Source organism: Eptatretus burgeri, chromosome 17 (genome assembly GCF_056783735.1).
Source record: "Eptatretus burgeri isolate ZD-2024b chromosome 17, Ebu_testis_v1, whole genome shotgun sequence".
NCBI lineage: Eukaryota > Metazoa > Chordata > Myxini > Myxiniformes > Myxinidae > Eptatretus > Eptatretus burgeri.
In genome coordinates this window covers 5,023,832-5,042,584 of record NC_140977.1, presented here as the reverse complement: position 1 = coordinate 5,042,584, position 18,753 = coordinate 5,023,832, and the positions used below count along the sequence as shown (strand labels likewise).

The 18,753-nt window shown below is 40.1% G+C and overlaps 1 protein-coding gene across 1 annotated transcript in view; it reads left to right on the top strand.

Moving 5' to 3' along the window:
* Positions 1-18,753, top strand: part of LOC147009154 (uncharacterized) — a 122,020-nt gene that overhangs the window by 11,725 nt on the left and 91,542 nt on the right. Inside the window, 4 exon segments of the mRNA XM_085862984.1 lie at positions 4,923-4,985; positions 6,590-6,658; positions 6,936-6,989; positions 14,807-16,717. Coding sequence (XP_085719110.1) covers positions 4,923-4,985; positions 6,590-6,658; positions 6,936-6,989; positions 14,807-16,717 — 2,097 coding nt within the window.

The following is an 18,753-nucleotide window of genomic DNA, read 5'->3' as shown; positions in this document are numbered from 1 at the left end:
ACAAAACATAATACAAAGATAATAAAATAGAATATCAAGAAATAAACTGGTTTTATAAAGTGCATTTACCTTGGAGATGAGACGACTTCGGCTTACGGAAGATTCTGGTGGAGGTGGTGGTGGATGAGAAAGGCGGAGATTTGAAGGTCTCATCACACTTTATCACTAAACGTAATTGATCCAATTTTTTTTAATTTTTTTTTATTCACTTTATCGTGAAACTTAATTGCTTCAATTTTTTTTTTTTACATTTTATTTCTTTTATTCCCTTTGCTGTTACACTTAATTGCTACAATTTTTTTTTCATTTGTTTTTTCACTTCACTTATCGCTAAACTTAAATGCTACATTATTATTTTTCACTTACACTTAATCTTCGTCAGTGATGTTTTCAACTTCATCAGTGACGTTTGCATCTTTTTCATTGATTTTTTTGCTTTTTCAACAAGCTTTTTTGACTCTGATCTGCAGGGCGTTTCAATAAAAACCTATCCATGGTGGTTTGTTTCTTCCTTCCCTTCAGAATTTTTCTGAAATGCGTTAGGCAAGTGTCATTACACAACGCCAACCAGTTGCCACTCTTTCTGGATGCTTCTTTTCTATAAATTCTGAAATTTTCTCCCACATTCTCAACATCTCCTGTATCTCCTTTGTAGAGATAACCTCCTCCTCCTCTATTTCCACCGCACTACCCCCAATTTCCTCCAAAACCTCTGTATGCTGCATCTTCTGTAGCTCCTTTAACTGCTCAGTAGACAGTTCCTCGGAGTGCTCCTCGACGAGCTCGTTTACATCTCCTTCATCCACCTCCAGGCCCATGGACTTTCCGAGGCTCACAATCTCCTCTATCACTTCCGCTTCATGTTCGAAGCCTTCAAAGTCCCTTTCGGACACAGCCTCAGGCCACAGCTTTTTCCATGCAGAGTTCAAGGTCCTCCTTGTAACATCCTGCCAAGCCATATCGATAAATCTGAGGCATATCACGATGTTATAATGCTCCTTCCAGAACTCTCGAAGGGTGAGGTTTGTGTTCTCCGTTACATCAAAGCAGCGGCGGAAAACGTGCTTCGTGAAGAGCTTCTTGAAATTAGCAATCACCTGCTGGTCCATGGGCTGGAGAGAGGGGTGGTGTTAGGTGGAAAGTAGAGAACATTAATGAAAGAGAACTCTTCGAGGATGTCGTCTTCGATGTTCGGTGGGTGAGCAGGAGCATTGTCAAGGACGAGAAGGGCTTGCAGGGGTAAGTTATTTTCAAGGAGGTACTTTTTAACAGAATGACCAAAGACCAGGTTTACCCAATCAACGAAGAACTGTCTCGTGACCCACGCCTTCGGGTTTGCCCTCCACATAACCTGCAGTTTTTCTTTTAAAATTTTGTGGGACTTCAAGGCTCGGGGATTTTCCGTTATGGTATACGAGCAGTGGCTTAATCTTGCAGTCATCACTGGCATTAGCGCACAATGTGAGGGTTAACCTATCTTTCATGGGTTTGTGGCCTGGCATCTTCTTCTCCTCTGTTGTTATACAAGTCCACTTTGGCATCTTCTTCCAAAATAACCCTGTCATGTCACAGTTGAAGACTTGCTGGGGGATGTATCCTTCGGCCTCTATCAATTCAGCGAAAGTTTTCAGGTAATCTCCCACTGCCTTCGTATCAGAGCTCGCTGCATCACCATGCCTCACGACGGAGTGAATGCCAGACCTCTTCTTAAAGTTGTCGAACCAGCCCCGACTGGCTTTAAACGACTCTTATGATGCCACGTCCGTTGAAGTGCCTGGTGTCTGCTTCAACAAGTCACCGTAAATGACTCGTCCCTTCTCGTAAACGATAGCCTCCGTCACGGTATCTCCTGCGAGCTCCTTCTCCCTCACCCACACCAAAAGCAGCTTCTCCATCCTTTCATGAACAGAGGTCCGCAGCTTCGAAATAATCGTAACGCCCTTGGCTGGCGTTATAGCCTTCAACGAATCCTTCTGCTTGAGAATAGTACATATCGTTGAAGTACTACACTCAAACTCCCTCGCCAACTCGACAACACGCACTCCACGTTCATGTTTTGCAATGATTTCACGCTTCGTTTCAAGCGACATCATTCGTTTCTTCTTAGTACTCTCCTTTGCAGTTACTTTTTTAGGACTCATGGTTGAGTTACAACAAAGAAATTTGGCAAAATAACTGCGCCAATGAAAAAGCGAGAGCTAAACACAACCCAGATTACTATGGTATGACCCTACTCAACGAGATAACCAAGATAACTGAACGAGTGAGTGGCGGGAGATGCGTGAAAAGGCGGGAGATGCGGGTGTTCGCTTGCTTGGCTGCGCGCGTCTCAAAGCTCGCTCCACTCGTAACTCGGATCGAGACTCGTAACACAAAGCATAAAATCGTCCGAGCAGCGGCTCATAACTCGGAATACTCGTAAGTTATTGCATTCGTATGTCAAGGTATTACTATATATATATATATATATATATATATATATATATATATATATATATATATATATATATATATATATATATATATATATATATATAATATTACTATATATATGTATATAGTAATGCCACTATTTTGTTTTTATGACTATAAAGGTCTGGTGTATTCATTGTTTATATGTTTTCCTCTTGTGCGTTCATTATATTAATTTATCAAGTTCTGTGGAGTATTACTGTATATATATATATATATATATATATATATATATATATATATATATATATATATATATATATATATATATATATATATATATACATATATATATATATATATATATATATATATATATATATATATATATGTAGTAATGCCACTATTTTGTTTTTATGACTATAAAGGTCTGATGTATTCATTGTTTATATGTTTTCCTCTTGTGTGTTCATTATATTAATTTATCAAGTTCTGTGGAGGGGATAACAGTACTTTGTGAACACCCTGTAGATTATTGGCTAAGAGGCATTGTAGAAGTGTGATCTTCGAAGTGTAATTAGATGTTGTTCATCAAATCGATGCTCGTGAATCTTCCGTTAATGTTCCTGGGTTAATTTTGCCGCAGATATATAAATATGGGGCTGTTAAGGAAGATGATGTCGCCAACTTCGACCACTTTTTATTTTTTTTTGGATACATTGTCGAGGCTCGTTAGAGAGCTAACACACAACGCACAACAATGGGGGCAGGAGATAAGAGGGGTGGGAGAGGGAAGGACAAAACAGTGGGGAACAGAGACATCTGTGGAAGGGAGAGGGATGGGGCGGGGTGCACGGGATAAACAAGATGGACACTACAGGGACTTTCAGGTCCTTACACGACAGGGAACTTTCGGGAAGGAAGCCAGGGAATTTGAAGGAGGTTTGTTTGGGGTGGATTAACTGGGGTAAAAAAGATTGTGGTTTCGGATGGGGGAAGATAAAATGTGGTGGTGAACAGCTGTTTTTTGTATTTCAAATATCTAGGCATTGTTTTGTATTTATTTATATGTATGTGTACTTGAACATAACTGTCATTAATCAAAATGGATTTTGCACTATGGAGTGTTGATTAAAAAAAAAAAAATCCCCCCAAAAAATCTAACTTCTTTTTTTCTTCAAAATTTTGATTTTTTTTGGTCAAAAACACTCCCTGGCACTCACTGGCAAACCCCTGAAAGCTTGACGAAGACCTGAAAAATTGACGACGACCATTTGAGAAAATAGTGACACACAGACACAATGAAAAATGTTTCTCTTTTTGTTGGGATTGATATTCTCTTCCTCGCTGTTGTTCTTTTCCCTTGAAATCTTCCTTCCATAACATCTCTTATGAGTCCGTTTTCTCTTACGATGAGCTTTTTATGTTTACAAAGTAAAGGTTCATGAAAGAGCTTGAACATGTAAAGCATCAGGACAAAACATAACAAAAGGAACAGTAGAGATGGGGTTTGGGGACACACCAACAAGAGGATTGAGGACCAAAATAAAGAGAGACTTGGATGAATAAAGGTTTAGGGGTCGGGGAGGATGCATGGGGTGGACAAACTCTCATGGAAAGAAAAATTTGGAATTCGGAGAGAGTTGGGCTTGAAGGAGGGTGGGGGTACATAAAATTACTCCCATTGACATCTATGTTATGGGGGATATCAGATGGGGGATATTCAAAGTTGGTAGTGAACAGCTTTCTTGAAGACCTGCAGGGAACAATGAGATTTAAGACGATGGGGAAGTTGGTTTCACAGGTGGGGTAAAAAAAAGAAGAGGAACGAATGAGTGGAGGTGAGCAGTGATCCTGGATTTTGGGAGTTTCACTGCAAAGGGGATGCTCTTTCACCGATAAACTCTCCCAATCTCACTTCAAAACTCAACTTGCTTGAATTACACCCGAATATTGCCTCGTTCCCTTTTCTGTCGATAACATTTCAGTTTCTGTTCCCAATAACTGGTTGCTTGTTTTCCTCTGCCATTAAACTAGACCAGAAAATAATTGGCAAGCTACGACGTCACATGATTATTGTGTGGCGTTGGCAACTCGAGCGAGGCCCATGGTGATGTTTGTGTCTTTTCCTTTGTTTCTAAGCTCTAGAATTATTTATCTTCTCAATTCTTTCCCAACATTAATGATTATAACCTTCCCTTTTCAATCGCAGGTTTTCCAGATCCTCAAAAACTCTTAAGATTAATTTTCCTTCTCTTCACTTCTCCATTTCTTCGGTTGTTCTTCGTTTCTTTTAAGGTCTGGTCTTGATGAGGACGATGCAATTTGTTACTGGAGCCTTTAACATAAAATCAAAATCGTTGAGATTGTAAAGTGAGTTTTTGTTGATGATGTATTGTGATGAAGGTTTTCAAAACTTTTTACAATCTTTTTCAAGATGAGAGAAAGTTTCAAAACTTTTTTTTCAGTCTTTCAAAGTTTGGTTTATAAATGGATTGTTTTTGTTTCAGATTTTATGGTTAAAGTGAAGGTGAAGTCCGAGTTTGTCGATGATTCATTTCCTCAAGACGAAGGTTTGAGCCACAAACACATTGTTGATGTTCTCGTTTTATTGTTTACTGGCAGAATCCGGTGATTAAAAATACCACGATAGAAAAGGAAAAAACAAAAAGGAAGTCTTTTATTCTTCGGCTGGTTGAACGAACTCAAAAATGGGAGGTCATATAAAGAATGTCGTGAGTTATAATTGTATGCACCTGGCACTTAAAGAAAAGAAGGGAGTAAAACAAGAAAAAGAGCAATTTGAGATTGCAGACCCTCACTAGGACTTGTTTTGTGTGGTGTTTGTGTAGTTTTGTGTGGTGTATTTTGTATGGTGTTTGTGTACTGGTGTGTTACATCTATCTATAATTCCAGCAGTGTGTGTGTGTGTGTGTGTGTGTGTGTGTGTGTGTGTGTGTGTGTGTGTGTGTGTCTGTGACAGCTGTTTCCTGACAACCACTGGTCCGATCTAATTGAAACTTGCCAGGTATATTGCTGGGGACCTGAGTATGTGCCTTTTAAAGGTTTGATATTAATCGGACAAGTGGTTCCCAAGTTATGGCCATTTATTTACCAAACCAATGACAGGAAACGTTGCTGCGTAGGCATGGCCGATGGGGAAAGGGCGCCATTTAGTTACCAATGACAGGACACGTTGCTGCGTAGGCGTGGCCGATGGGGAAAGGGCGCCATTTAGTTCCCAATAACAGGACACGTTGCTGCGTAGGCGTGGCTGTTGGGGAAGAGATCCTCGGCCGCATTCCCCATTACGGGTTACAACATACGGACTTCCGGATAGTGATGACTTTCTGTATTCTAATAATTTCTCGATTTCTTATGCGCATTTATAGATAAACACAATGCCCTCATCCAGTCATCGTTTACGAGAGTGAAAGAACGCCCTGTGCGTTTTTTTTTTTTTTTTTTGCACGTACGGCCACGCACGTATGGGCACGCGAGAGCGAAGGAACGGCCTGTGTGTTTGTTTCTGGCACGTGGTTTGAAAGTTATTTTTTTTGCATGTATAGGTATGTACTAGTAATTATAATAGACATAACTGGAACTGCCACTTTATAACTGCTGGCACTAATGACCGGGTACCAAGACTTCTATTCCCACTTTGATGCAACCCCACTTTGATCGGACACCTGACCATGACCCATGATGTTTCTCATTATTATTCAATTGAATTCAGAATGGGATTAAAATAAATTCAAATCAGATCAAATGGAAGACCAAATAGGTACAAGTCGTGCATTGGAGTAATCAGAAGGAACCCGAACAAGGAAAAATCAAATATGACGTCATCAGGAGGAACCTGGATAGGATTCACATTTCAGCTGCTACTTCTCTACCCTCAAACCCTTCCAGGCACAGCAAAGTGAGCCTTATTCAAAAAACTAAAAATGAACCCACTCTGTTTAATTCTATGTAGTGTTTTTAACAAGATTTATGAAAATGAAACTCTTTATAGTAATATCCAGCACTGCTGGGCATGGGCTTGTGTTCTAATGAACACGTTTCGAGTTTTATATAATTTCTCATTTACTTTTAATGTTGCTCTTGAGATTATTATAAAAAATCTTTTGATTCAGTCATACCATTGTTTCATTTAAATGAGAAATTTTTGTTTCAGGTTTTATTGTTAAAGTGAAGGTGAAGTCTGAGTCTGAGTTCATAAATGAATCATCCTTTCAAGATGAAGGTCTGAACCAAAACAACATTCTGCTTATCCCAATGACGAGTGTACATTGTGCAGAAGCTCGTTCTCTCTGTCTCTCTGTCTCTCTGTCTCTCTGTCTCTCTGTCTCTCTGTCTCTCTGTCTCTCTGTCTCTCTGTCTCTCTGTCTCTCTGTCTCTCTGTCTCTCTGTCTCTGTCTCTCTGTCTCTCTCTCTGTCTCATAGAATCAGTCGGATATCAACTTGCATCATGATGTTATCTCTATTATTGTAACTGCAACAGGATCACTTTGTTGTTCCAGATGTTGATGGGAAGCTGAAGATTGGCCCTGAACTCATGCATTGTCCTCCGAGAGGTAAGTGTTCCTACGTTGAACGTCCATGTCATCAGATGTGTCAATGTGCTTGATGTGAAATGTGCTTCTTTCTTTTTTTCCTTCTTAATTTTTTTTTTCCTCTTGGGAAATAACTGGACTTGCTATTTGTTAACAGACAGAAACTTGATCATCTTCTTCTTCTTCTTGCATATGGCAGCTTGACTGCCAGGTAACCATCATTTTGTTGGGGCACGGCTGTGCCCCTCAACCGGTACACTGGTACTCATTTCGCCGACCTCGGAAGGATGACATGCTGAGTCAACCCCACCTGGTGTTAATTCAGTGGAAAACGGGACTCAAAATCAGGACCCTCATATCCAAAGCCAGCCAACACCAAGCTTAACTTGATAATGGCATAGGTCCAGTGAGGTCTTCATCCAAATAAACAAAGCATACTGTGCAAACACACCTTTTCATTATAGGATGAGGTCACAGTTTCCAGAAGGTTCATGAAACAATATATGATCACATTCTTACCTGCCTTGAGGGACCGGCCCCGTGTTATTGTTGCTGCGACATCTGATGCAAATAGTTTCTACTAACTTTACATTTTCGATCACAAGGACATCTTTAATGGTCATGGAGCAACTGACTAAAATAATAAAATGTAATTCTTCGAAACACCCATCCCAACCATTTTATATATAATGTATATGTACTGTATTAGGGGAAAGCCTGTCAAAAATGATGTGACAGCAGCAACAAGGAGCAACAGGACAGTACAGAAGAGGCACTCAAAGTCTACCCTGGGCAGGTCCCTGATGGGCCGTGCCAGCTTTCCAAGGAGCGGGTCCAGCGATAGCCCAGCTACACAACGGCTGGGGTCTGGCTGCGGCATCAGCACCTTGACGTAGAAAGTTATTTTATGAACTGTACTGACCACCGAGCCAGACACATTGAACCCTTTTTCCCAGCGAAGTGCACCGAGCACAATGGCTCATGACAAGGAACAGTCACCAACCATTCCATTCCGTTGGAGGAGGAGGAGATTGGGACCATACTCTGTGCAGAGCGATCATGCTGCCGAAGCAGTCTCCTTGGCTATTGGGCACAATCCTGGACGGGTCGCCACTCCAACACAGTATACCAGCATGATGGCACTCATTTTGTCAACCTCAGAAGGATGACAGGCAGAATTAACCCCACCTGGCATTAATTCAACAGCGGAGCGGGATTTGAACTCAGGATCCGAGGATCCAAAGCCCGTCACCCTAACCATTAAGCCAACACCAGGCATAGTCACCAACCACCAACCAACATGGACGGACACCCTCAAGAACACAGGAACGTCGGAGACCAGAAACACAGAGACACACAAGGAACATCCGAGGCCACATTGGAACAAAGCTTGACCCTGCGCCAATGGTTTCTGGCTCTCTTGAGAGTGGATACACACTTGTGGACTTTGTGATAAGAGCTGAGGTTGCCTTCCGTCAGGTTCTTTTTTCCAGCAATAGAAGCAAGTTGTTTCAGAGGAAGTCTTACCACATGATACTGTGTACCATGGCCAAGAAGAAGGGTAGGATAACTGAAGACGACATGGGATGGACCTGTGCAGAAGAGAGAGCAAGTTTCTGTGGAAGAATTACAAAATCGGGGGCAGTCAATGTAGGAGACCAGTCCTGAAGTGAGATGGTGACTGCACCGACGAGTCTGGTAGTCCACCAAGGCAGATTGGCAGGGACTTCCAGAGGCAGTTCTCTGAGAATCACCAGAGAGATGTTAACTCTCACAAGCATATGATGAACATGAAACAATTGGAGCAGAGAAAGAGCAGAATATATGGAAGTTTGTCATCACCAAGTCCAGAAGGAGGATTTGCCATTGGGATAAATCCAGGTTGGAAAGTTCACAGATTGATTCAGACCCATGGAGTCACAGAAGTCCTAAGGAATCAATGATGTTCTGTGGGAGAAAGGATTCTGTAAAACAGATGACGTCCAGATTATCAGCAGCGGCCTCGACTGAGAGATCCATCAGGTTGGAGCGGAGACTCGGATGTGTGAGACCCACACAGTTAGGGACAGGGGACAAGTCATTGGGAGGGTGAGGGCGGTGGAAGGGGTGGGGGCATGGTGAGGGGAAGGTTTGTGTGGTTGGAGTGAGGGGAAAGCATTGAAATGGTAGGGTGAGGGATGCAGAAGATTGGGACATTAACTTGTGAGGAGAGGGGTGGAAAGAGAAGACATGATGTGGAGGGATGCTGATTCCAAATTCTTCATGTCTTGTTCGGACTGCTCAAATAATTTGTGGGCTGGGAAGGCAAAGGGGAGGTAAGCCCACTCCCATCCCCATGATCAGGCTTTCTTCCCCTGTTCTGGATAATATCTTCCATAAATATCATATTCTATGATCGGGAATATCTTTCCCTGTTTTGGAGAAAAATAACAGGAGGCATTACTTTTTAACACATCCTCGTACATGAATACGGTGGAAAGGAGGAAAACACACCAATATCAGGGTCGATGGACACAAGATACGGCGCTCCACTCGCCATGATTGGGCTTTCGGGTGACTCTCGTGGTGAATATGCAATCAAGAAATCTCTGATTGAGCTGTTGAGCGAGCCGTGCAGTGAATCCAGATCGAGGAAGTTGTCACTGAGGTGTCGTGTGATGGTGTGGTTAGAGCACCTGGGAAATACAAATATTTCTACCTATGAATTTTGTATGAGAGGGGAAAAAAACAAAAAACAAGCAGTCATAGACTGGTACTTACGAAATTGTCAACTTGATCTCTGACCTTGTCTAATAAAAGCTGTCTCTCGAGAAGGTAGCGACGCAAACCAGAAGTTTCTACGATGATTCTGTGCCAAACCATCAAAAATCGTAACGTCGACCGAAGCAAAAATCTCCATTTCTCCACGCAATTATTTCATATAATTTTATCAAAGTCACAAAACCGTAATATTCGGCCATTCACCAACAATATTTGCATAATCCGACGGCTTAGCGAGTCAGGCATGCAACGATAACCTTTATTGGGATAAAAAATTACTTTTAAACACCATCTTTATCGAAAACACCGTCAGTGCGCACATGGAAAAAGCATTACGTGCCTCAACGCCGCCTCTGCTCAAGCGCGCTGCACCACGTGACGACCCATGACGCGGTGAGTGAAATATTTTTATACAATCTTAAAACGTCTCCAAAACATCGGATTTTTACCAGAATTTCGATAACCGAGTTTTAAGCGTCCTTTGCGATCGCAAAAACCGATGACAAAATTAAAATTGAAGTTAAAACGAACTCGTCACGTCGACCGAAGCAAAAATACTCCATTTCTCCACATGAATTTACGGAATTATATTTGACCTCACTGTGACCTTGACCTTTGACCGATTTAGACCAAAATCTAATCAGCGCTAGCCATCACCCTCCTGAATCACGTGGTGTAATTTGACATTGGTACCTTCTTCCGTTCTTGAGTTATCGTGCCTACAAACAAACACGCACACAAACAAACACACAAACAAACAAACAAACAAACAAACAAACAGAGGACGGAAGTCATCAATATACTTACGAAATCTTTAGATTTCGTAAGTAACAAGTACTTAAAGTCTTCAACTTATCATTGTCCAGAATGTTTGCCGATTAGTTAATCGTTGATCTGCTCACTGACAAGTGTAGTGAACTGCGACAAATTGTAATGTGCTTTGAACCATTGCTGATTATGATTCTGTAGCTTATTTTAAATACTGTACCGCTATATAACAAACATGTTGAAAAATAATTTACATTTCTAATTTATCCAAAAGGTCGTTCCACAACATAATTGAAATATGATGCACAAAACAGCTACTCCATATTCATGACCCTGGAAGTATCATAGGCAGGAATGTGTTGTGATATTTAGGGAAGAATTAACACCTCTATCGTTCTGACAGTTTTGCTAACTGCCATCGTTGATCGAGCTTCGTCTTGTTCTCCAAATCGACTTATCTACAGTATGAATGAAGGAAAGAAAAATGGGGAAATTAGCCAGTTCGACTTGTATTCTACATCGAGTTGTAAGCTCAAAAACATGGTAGCTTCTGCTCTGTGAGAGATGAGTACAGATGTAGGACCAATTTTTAATTGAAATAGAGTACATTATGCATTTTTCACCCTTGCTGGAGAGAGGGTATTGCATTGCAGGTCTGTTTGTATGTTTGTTACTTACGAAATCTAAAGATTTTGTAAGTATATTGATGACTTCCGTCCTCTGTTTGTGTGTTTGTGTGTTTGTGTGTTTGTTTGTAGGCACGATAACTCTCGAACGGAAGAAGCTACCAATGTCAAATTACACCACGTGATTCAGGAGGGTGATGGCTAGTGCTGATTAGATTTTGGTCAAAATCGGTCAAAGGTCAAGGTCACAGTGAGGTCAAACATTCGATTTATGATGGTTTGGTGCAGAATCATTGTAGAAACTTCTGGTTTGCGTCGCTACCTTCTCTAGAGACAGCTTTTATTAGACAAAGTCAGAGGTCAAGTTGAGGATTTCTTAAGTACCAGTCTATGACTGCTTGTTTGTTTGTTTGTCCGCACAGAACTTTTGTGTTTTTCCCTGCAACTGCTTGTCGGATTGACACAAAATTTTCACCACAGAAGTGATTACTCATGCAGAATGTTTTATTGATAATTATGATGTCATAGATTACATGGTGTGGCAGCCATGTTGGAAAAAAGGAAAAACTTTGGACTTCTGTATCTCCAAAACCGCACCATGGAAAAAATTGAAACTTGGCACATGGCAAGTACTCCCCATGGTGAATAAGTGTGATTTGTTTATGACGCCATCGGTGCCTTCATTATGATTTCATAATTGCATACGTAGAACATTACATCCGATCAGTGAAAAAAATTGTAGGTCATCCAGAGATAAATTGGTCCACAGAAAAGAAAAAAAAAATTGATGTCATCGGTCACGTAGTTCGGCAGCCATATTGTTTTTTTATTTAAACCTTCAAAAATATTCTTCTCTGAAACCACCGAACAGATCGAGGTGAAACTTTACATGTACCACCGTTTATCCGTGAGGAACAAAACATTCACACCTATGATGTTAGAGGTCTCATGGTTTGGCAGCCATATTGGATTTACCCTAAAACCTTTGAAAATCTTCCTCTCCAGAATGGCTGGAGAGATCGAGGGGAAACTTTACACACATTTTACCCAAAGTCTTGAGGATAGCAGAGTGTTCACAAATAATTGATAGGTTACATGGTCTGGCAGCCATATTGGATTGAGCGAAAATCCTTTAAAAATTGTTTCTCTTGAACTGCTTCATCGATCGACGTGAGACTCCACAATTATGATCTCGTAGTGATGGGGAATATATGTTTTAAATTTCAACCTGTTCGGATGCATGGGCTGGCACCCAGAATTATTAAATATTTTGATATTGATTTTTAATTTTTAATTTTTTTTGAATAAGGCTCACTTGGCTGTGCCTGGATGGGGTTGAGGGTAGAGGAGTAGCAGCTGAAACCCAAATCTTATCCAAGTTCCTCCTGATGACTCCATCTTTACTTTTTGCTTGTTTGGGTTCCTTCTGACAACTATTGCAGGATTGTTATGATTTGGTCTTCCATTTGATTTGAATTGAATTAATTTTAATCCCATTCTAAAATCAATTGAATAACAATAAACGTCATGGGTCAGGGTCAAGTGTCCGAACAAAGTGGCGTTGCATAAAAGTGGGAAGTCTTGGTACCCGGTCATTACTGCCAGCAGTTATAAAGTGGCAGTTCCAGTTATGTCTGTTATTAATTATGTAACACACCAGTACACAAACACCACACAAAATTACACAAACCCCACACAAAACAAGTCCTGGCAGGGTCTACAATCTCTGATTGCTCTTTTTCTTGCTACCCTCGCTGAAGGATTCAGAGAGGGTATTTATTGCATTTGGGTCCGTTTGTTTGTTTGTTACTTGGCAAAGATTTTTTGTTTTTTTTGACAAGTATGTTGGATTGCCTCCGTTTGTTTGTGTGTTTGTTTGTCTGTTCGTTCGCCTCCAGCCAAACCGCTCAACCGACTGCTCTGAAATTAAAAAAAAGATTAATGTCACTAACCCTGCGACGGTCCCGCATTGAAGTTTCATAAAATTCGGTTGACCAAAAAGGTCTACATCGGCCAATTTGAGCCAAATTTCTAAAATGCTCAATTTTCATCCGATTGACTTGACATTTGAAGATCAATTGCATATCAGGTCATTGAATTCAAACACCTATTAATTTGAGGTAAACATAGGCCAAAAGGTCAAAATAGGCCAAAAGGCCAATTTGGGCCCAATTTTCTGAAATCCTCAATTTTCATCCAATTAACTTGAAATTTGAAAAGCATTTGCATATTATGTCACTGAATTAAACTATCTTTTAATTTTGTGGTTACCTTAGGTGAAAAGGTCAACACAGACCAAAAGGTTAACATCGCCCAAATTTCTAAAATCCTCAATTTTAATCCAATTAACTTGAAATTTGAAGAGCATTTTCATGTCAGGTCACTGAATTAAACTACCAATTAATTTTAAGGTCAAAAGGTCAACACAGGCTTAATTTCTAAAATTGATAGATAGGGCCAAAAAGGAAATATATCACTATATCTCAACAAGTTGTGGACGAGTTATGACAAAACAAGGTGGATGAGTTGAATTGGTGACAAGAACAAGCGGAATGGATTTTGTTTCGGATCAAGCCCATCAGTGGGATACAAAACGTAAACTGTTCCACTTGGCAGAGGTATGTGCTCGACCGAGTGCCATTCTACTTTCTGCTGTTTTGTCAACTTGCCACTCTGAGTGATTTTTCATTTGTCCCGTCTGTCTGTCTGTTTGTCCACACAGAACTTTTGTGTTTTTCTCCGCAATCGCTTATCGGATTGCGACAAAATTTTCACCATTGGTGTGACTACTCATGTGGAATGTTTGAATGATAATCATGATGTCATAGGTCACGTAGTGTGGCAGCCATATTGGAAAAACGGGAAAAATTTGGACCTCTGTATCTCTGAAACTACACCAAGGAAAAATTTGAAACTTCGCTTGTAGCAAGTACTCCTCATGTGGAATGATTGTGATTTTTTAATGATGTCATAGGTATCCTTGTTATGACATCATGATTGCATATGTCGAACACCACATGCGATCATTAGGAAAATTTTTGATGGTCATCCAGGGATAAAATGATTCACAGAAAAATAAATCCATGATGTCATCGGTCACGTGATTCGGCAGCCATATTGTTTAAAAAAAAACCTTCAAAAATCTTCTTTAAGTGGCTGAACAGATCAAGGTGAAACTTTACACATATGACTGCCTGTCCATGAGGAACAAAACGTTCACACATGTCATTGGTCAGATGGTTTGGCAGCCATATTTGATTTACCCTAAAACCCATAAAAATCTTCTACATCCAATAAGTATAAAAATTTTTGAGGGTAATCTCAGGATAAAATGGTCCAAAATATATTTTTGATGATGTCATTGGTCATGTGATTCGGCAGCCATATTGTTTTTTGTTTTTTTTAACCTTCAAAAATCTCTGAAATGGCTGAAAAGATCGAGGCGAAACTTTACACATATGAACGCCTATCCATGAGGAACAAAAGTCACACATATGACATCATTGGTCACATGGTTTGGCAGCCAGATTGGATTTACCTGATAACCTATAAAAAATACACCACTCAAAAGAAGTCCTGGCGAGGGTTTGCAATCTCTGATTGCTCTTTTTCTTGTTTTTATTTTATTTTGTATGTTTCACAGCAATAGTGATTTATTGATGCTTTTCTGAACTGTCTTTGCAGATAATCAAATGAAAATGGTTTCTTGTTCCAAGTCAAGTTCCCAGTTATGTGACACACAAGTTTCTTTCAATCAGAACACGACACAGACTTCTTGTGAGGAGGACAACAAGTATAGCAATGTTCTAATCAAGAACAAGAATTGTATAACGACATTCAAGAAAACCGAAAAGAAGAAGAAGAAGAAGAAGAAGCCACATAAGTGTTCTGTTTGCAAGAAATCGTTTAGCTCATTAACATATTCAAAGAGATGTCAAATATTACATAAAGGTGAGATGCCATACAAGTGTAATGTGTGTAACAAGGAATTCTATTGGTTATCATCTTTAAATTATCATAAAGGAAAACACGCAGGAGAGAAGCCTCATAAATGTTCCCTGTGCAGTAAGGCGTTCACTTCTTCGTCATATTTATTTCGACATCAAAAAATACACATTGAAGAGAAGAAGAAGCCATTCAAGTGTTCTGTTTGCAATAAGGATTTTACCAATATCACGGCATTTAAAATACATCAAAGAATACACACAGGAGAGAAACCCTACAAGTGTCCTGTGTGCAGCAAGGCGTTTGCATCTGCTTCATCTCTAAATGTACATAAGAAAATACATACGGGAGAGAAGCCATTCAAGTGTTCTGTTTGCAAGAAAACGTTTCGTTCATTGGCATATTTAAAGAGATGTCAAACGTTACACAAAGGTGAGATGCCGTACAAGTGTACTGTGTGTAGCAAGGAATTCTATTGGTTATCATCCTTGAAATGTCATCAAGTGGAACACACAGGAGAAAAACCTTATAAATGTCCAGTGTGCAGCAAGGATTTTTCTCGTTCATCAACTTTGTATACACATAAAAAGATACACAACAGAGAGAAGAAGAAGCCTTACAAGTGTTCTATTTGCAATAAGGATTTCACCAATATCCCGTCATTGAAAACACATCAAAGAATACACACTGGAGAGAAACCATACAAGTGCTCACAATGCGGAAAGGCATTTTATCAGTCAGCAAGTTTACGTCAACATCACAGAATACACACAGGAGAGAAACCTTACAATTGTCCTGTGTGCAACAAAGCCTTTGCATATGCTTCATATTTAAAAGAACATAAAAAAATACACACCGGTGAGAAGCCTTTCAAGTGTTCTGTTTGCAAGAAGGATTTTACCCATATCAAGCAGTTGAAAGTACATCAAAGAATACACACGGGAGAGAAACCCTACAAGTGTTCACAATGCGGCAAGGCATTCAATCAGTCAGCAAATTTACGTGAACATCATAGAACCCACACGGGAGAGAAACCTTACAATTGTCCTGTGTGCAGCAAGGCATTCGCGTCTTCTTCATCTTTACATGTGCATAAAAAAATCCACACCGGAGAGAAGCCTTTCAAGTGTTCTGTTTGCAATAAGGATTTTACCAATATCAAGCATTTGAAAGTACATCGAAGAATACACACAGGAGAGAAACCCTACAAGTGTTCACAATGCGGCAAGGGATTCAATCAGTCATCAAATTTATATCAACATCACATCATACACACGGGAGAGAAACCTTTCAAATGTTTGCAATGCGGCAAAGCATTTAATAAGTCAGCAAGTTTACGTGAACATCACAGAATACACACGGGAGAGAAACCTTTCAAGTGTTTACAATGCGGAAAAGCATTTAATAAGTCAGCAAGCTTACGTCAACATCAAAGAATCCACACGGGAGAGAAACCTTTCAAGTGTTCTGTGTGCAGTGCGCTATTTGCTTACTCATCGTCTTTACGTTCTCATGAAAAAGTTCACACGGGAGAGAAGCCCTACACATGTTTTCTATGCAACAAGCGTTTTGCTCATTCATCTAATTTATCTCGCCATCAAAAAATACATACCGGAGAGAATGTCACTGGGATTGAGAACGAAACATATTAACTGTCCAAGGCCAAGGACATGACCAGTGTGACCACTCCTCATTTTCATAAATGCCAAGGTGAGCCAATTAAAAAAGCCAAGAATTCACAACGTTTCGGAAAAGCGATGATAATGATAATAGAAAACCTATATGCCAAGAAAACCTATAGAAAACCAAGACATCAAGGTGAACAACGAATAGCCAAGATCTTGTGAAAAAAGCCAAGGAGTGGTCACACTGGACATGACACCAATGGCTTGAAGAAGATGGCAGGATTGAATCAATTGGACAAGTGTAGGTTCTGTTGGTAGAAATCAAGTAGAAATCTCAATCGAGTAGAAACCTACTATCTCAAGAAAGAAATCAAGTAAGTTCATGTACAAGCCATTTATTCCAGTACAATAGAAGACAACTTTCGTGCACGAAAGGAAGACGCCAGCCTGCTACATGGTAGTAAGCTGAAGACTTAAGGTTACAGAGCTTTTCTGAGCGTTTATATACAGTTTTTCACCAAGATATCAGATGAAACTTTGTTGACTTCAGATAAGCGATATACAATGGTATTTAAATATGTACAATGGTTTTGGTTTGTTCAAACATACCTCATACAATGGTTTACAATGGTTTGAGTTTGTTATCTGATGTGTGGGGAGGGGGTAAGAGAGAGTACTTCTTCTTCTTCTTTCGGCTGCTCCCGTTAGGGGTCGCCACAGCGGATCATCCGTTATGATCCGCATAATGATTTGGCACAGGTTTTACGCCGGATGCCCTTCCTGACGCAACCCTGGTCGCCTCTTACGACACAGGGATATGGTACACCTATTCTAACCGGGGCATACACTGGGCCCAGTACACTGGTACTCACTTCGCCGACCTCGGAAGGATGACAGGCTGAGTCAACCTCCTGGTGTGTATTAATTCAAGCGGCCAACGGGGCTTGAACTCAGGACCTTTTGGATCCCAAGCTGCTACCCTAACCACTACGCCAACACCAGGCTGGGGTAAGAGAGAGTACAATGGTTGGAATTTTTTTCATTCTGCTGACTACTTGATCACAGGTTAAGATTTCATTTGACAGATACATCTTAAAAATAGGTTATTTGGACTGAGTGTATGTTTTTCTTACAAGCTCACTCGGCATGTATAATTAAGCTTTATCAGCATGCATGTCTATTAGCTCTACCAGTAAATCATTTCTAAACCAAGTTAATTAAATCATTTAAGAAAAGAATCAAGTAAATTTTGCTTTTTACATGATTATAAATTCAATTTAATCATCATGCTCCCACAGCACGATCACCTCTCGGGATATTAAAAAACATGAATGTGAGAACAGGTGTACATACAAAGAATGGTTCCACAATGTCTGTAGAATAATCTGCTGGCACAGTTGTAAAATCTTTAATATCCATGTCTCAGAAAAATTGTGGAGGCACGGAGTTAAAAGTGATACACGAGTTAAAAAAAGGACGTAGTGCTCATGTACAACCTGATCATCCCATCAAGCATGAACACAGAAAAGAAAACATTGTGCATGGACATAATACTCACACATAAAGCAAGATAACATGGCTTGCTCAACAAAGTGTCATTACTCAGCGACTTTGGTCGAAATAACGTGGAAAACAAGAATATGCCAAAGTACAAGAATCTGAAAAATGAACCTGGAAGCAGAACAGCATTGACATTGTTCCAGTGATGGCTGGACCAATGAGAATGACAAAGAAGAACCTCACTGACATCTTCAAAAACATCGCAAGGAATATTACGACTAACTACAGTTGGAGGCTGTCCAGGGTTCGGTGACGATCCCAAAGAACCCTTGGAACAAATAAATGACAACAAGAAAATTTCACAATTTGTTCCTCAAGGCATGTTACGACAAAAACAGAATATGGCCTTTTTGAGATTTTAAAGGACTCCATTTCACCTTATGAAACACCCAAATGGAGATTAACACCAAGTGGAGAAGTGTCGTCTGAATGAACAATCATCCAAGTTGCAGTTGAGGGGAAACCGTCCAGAATGCAGTGATATGAGTAAACCATCAGAAC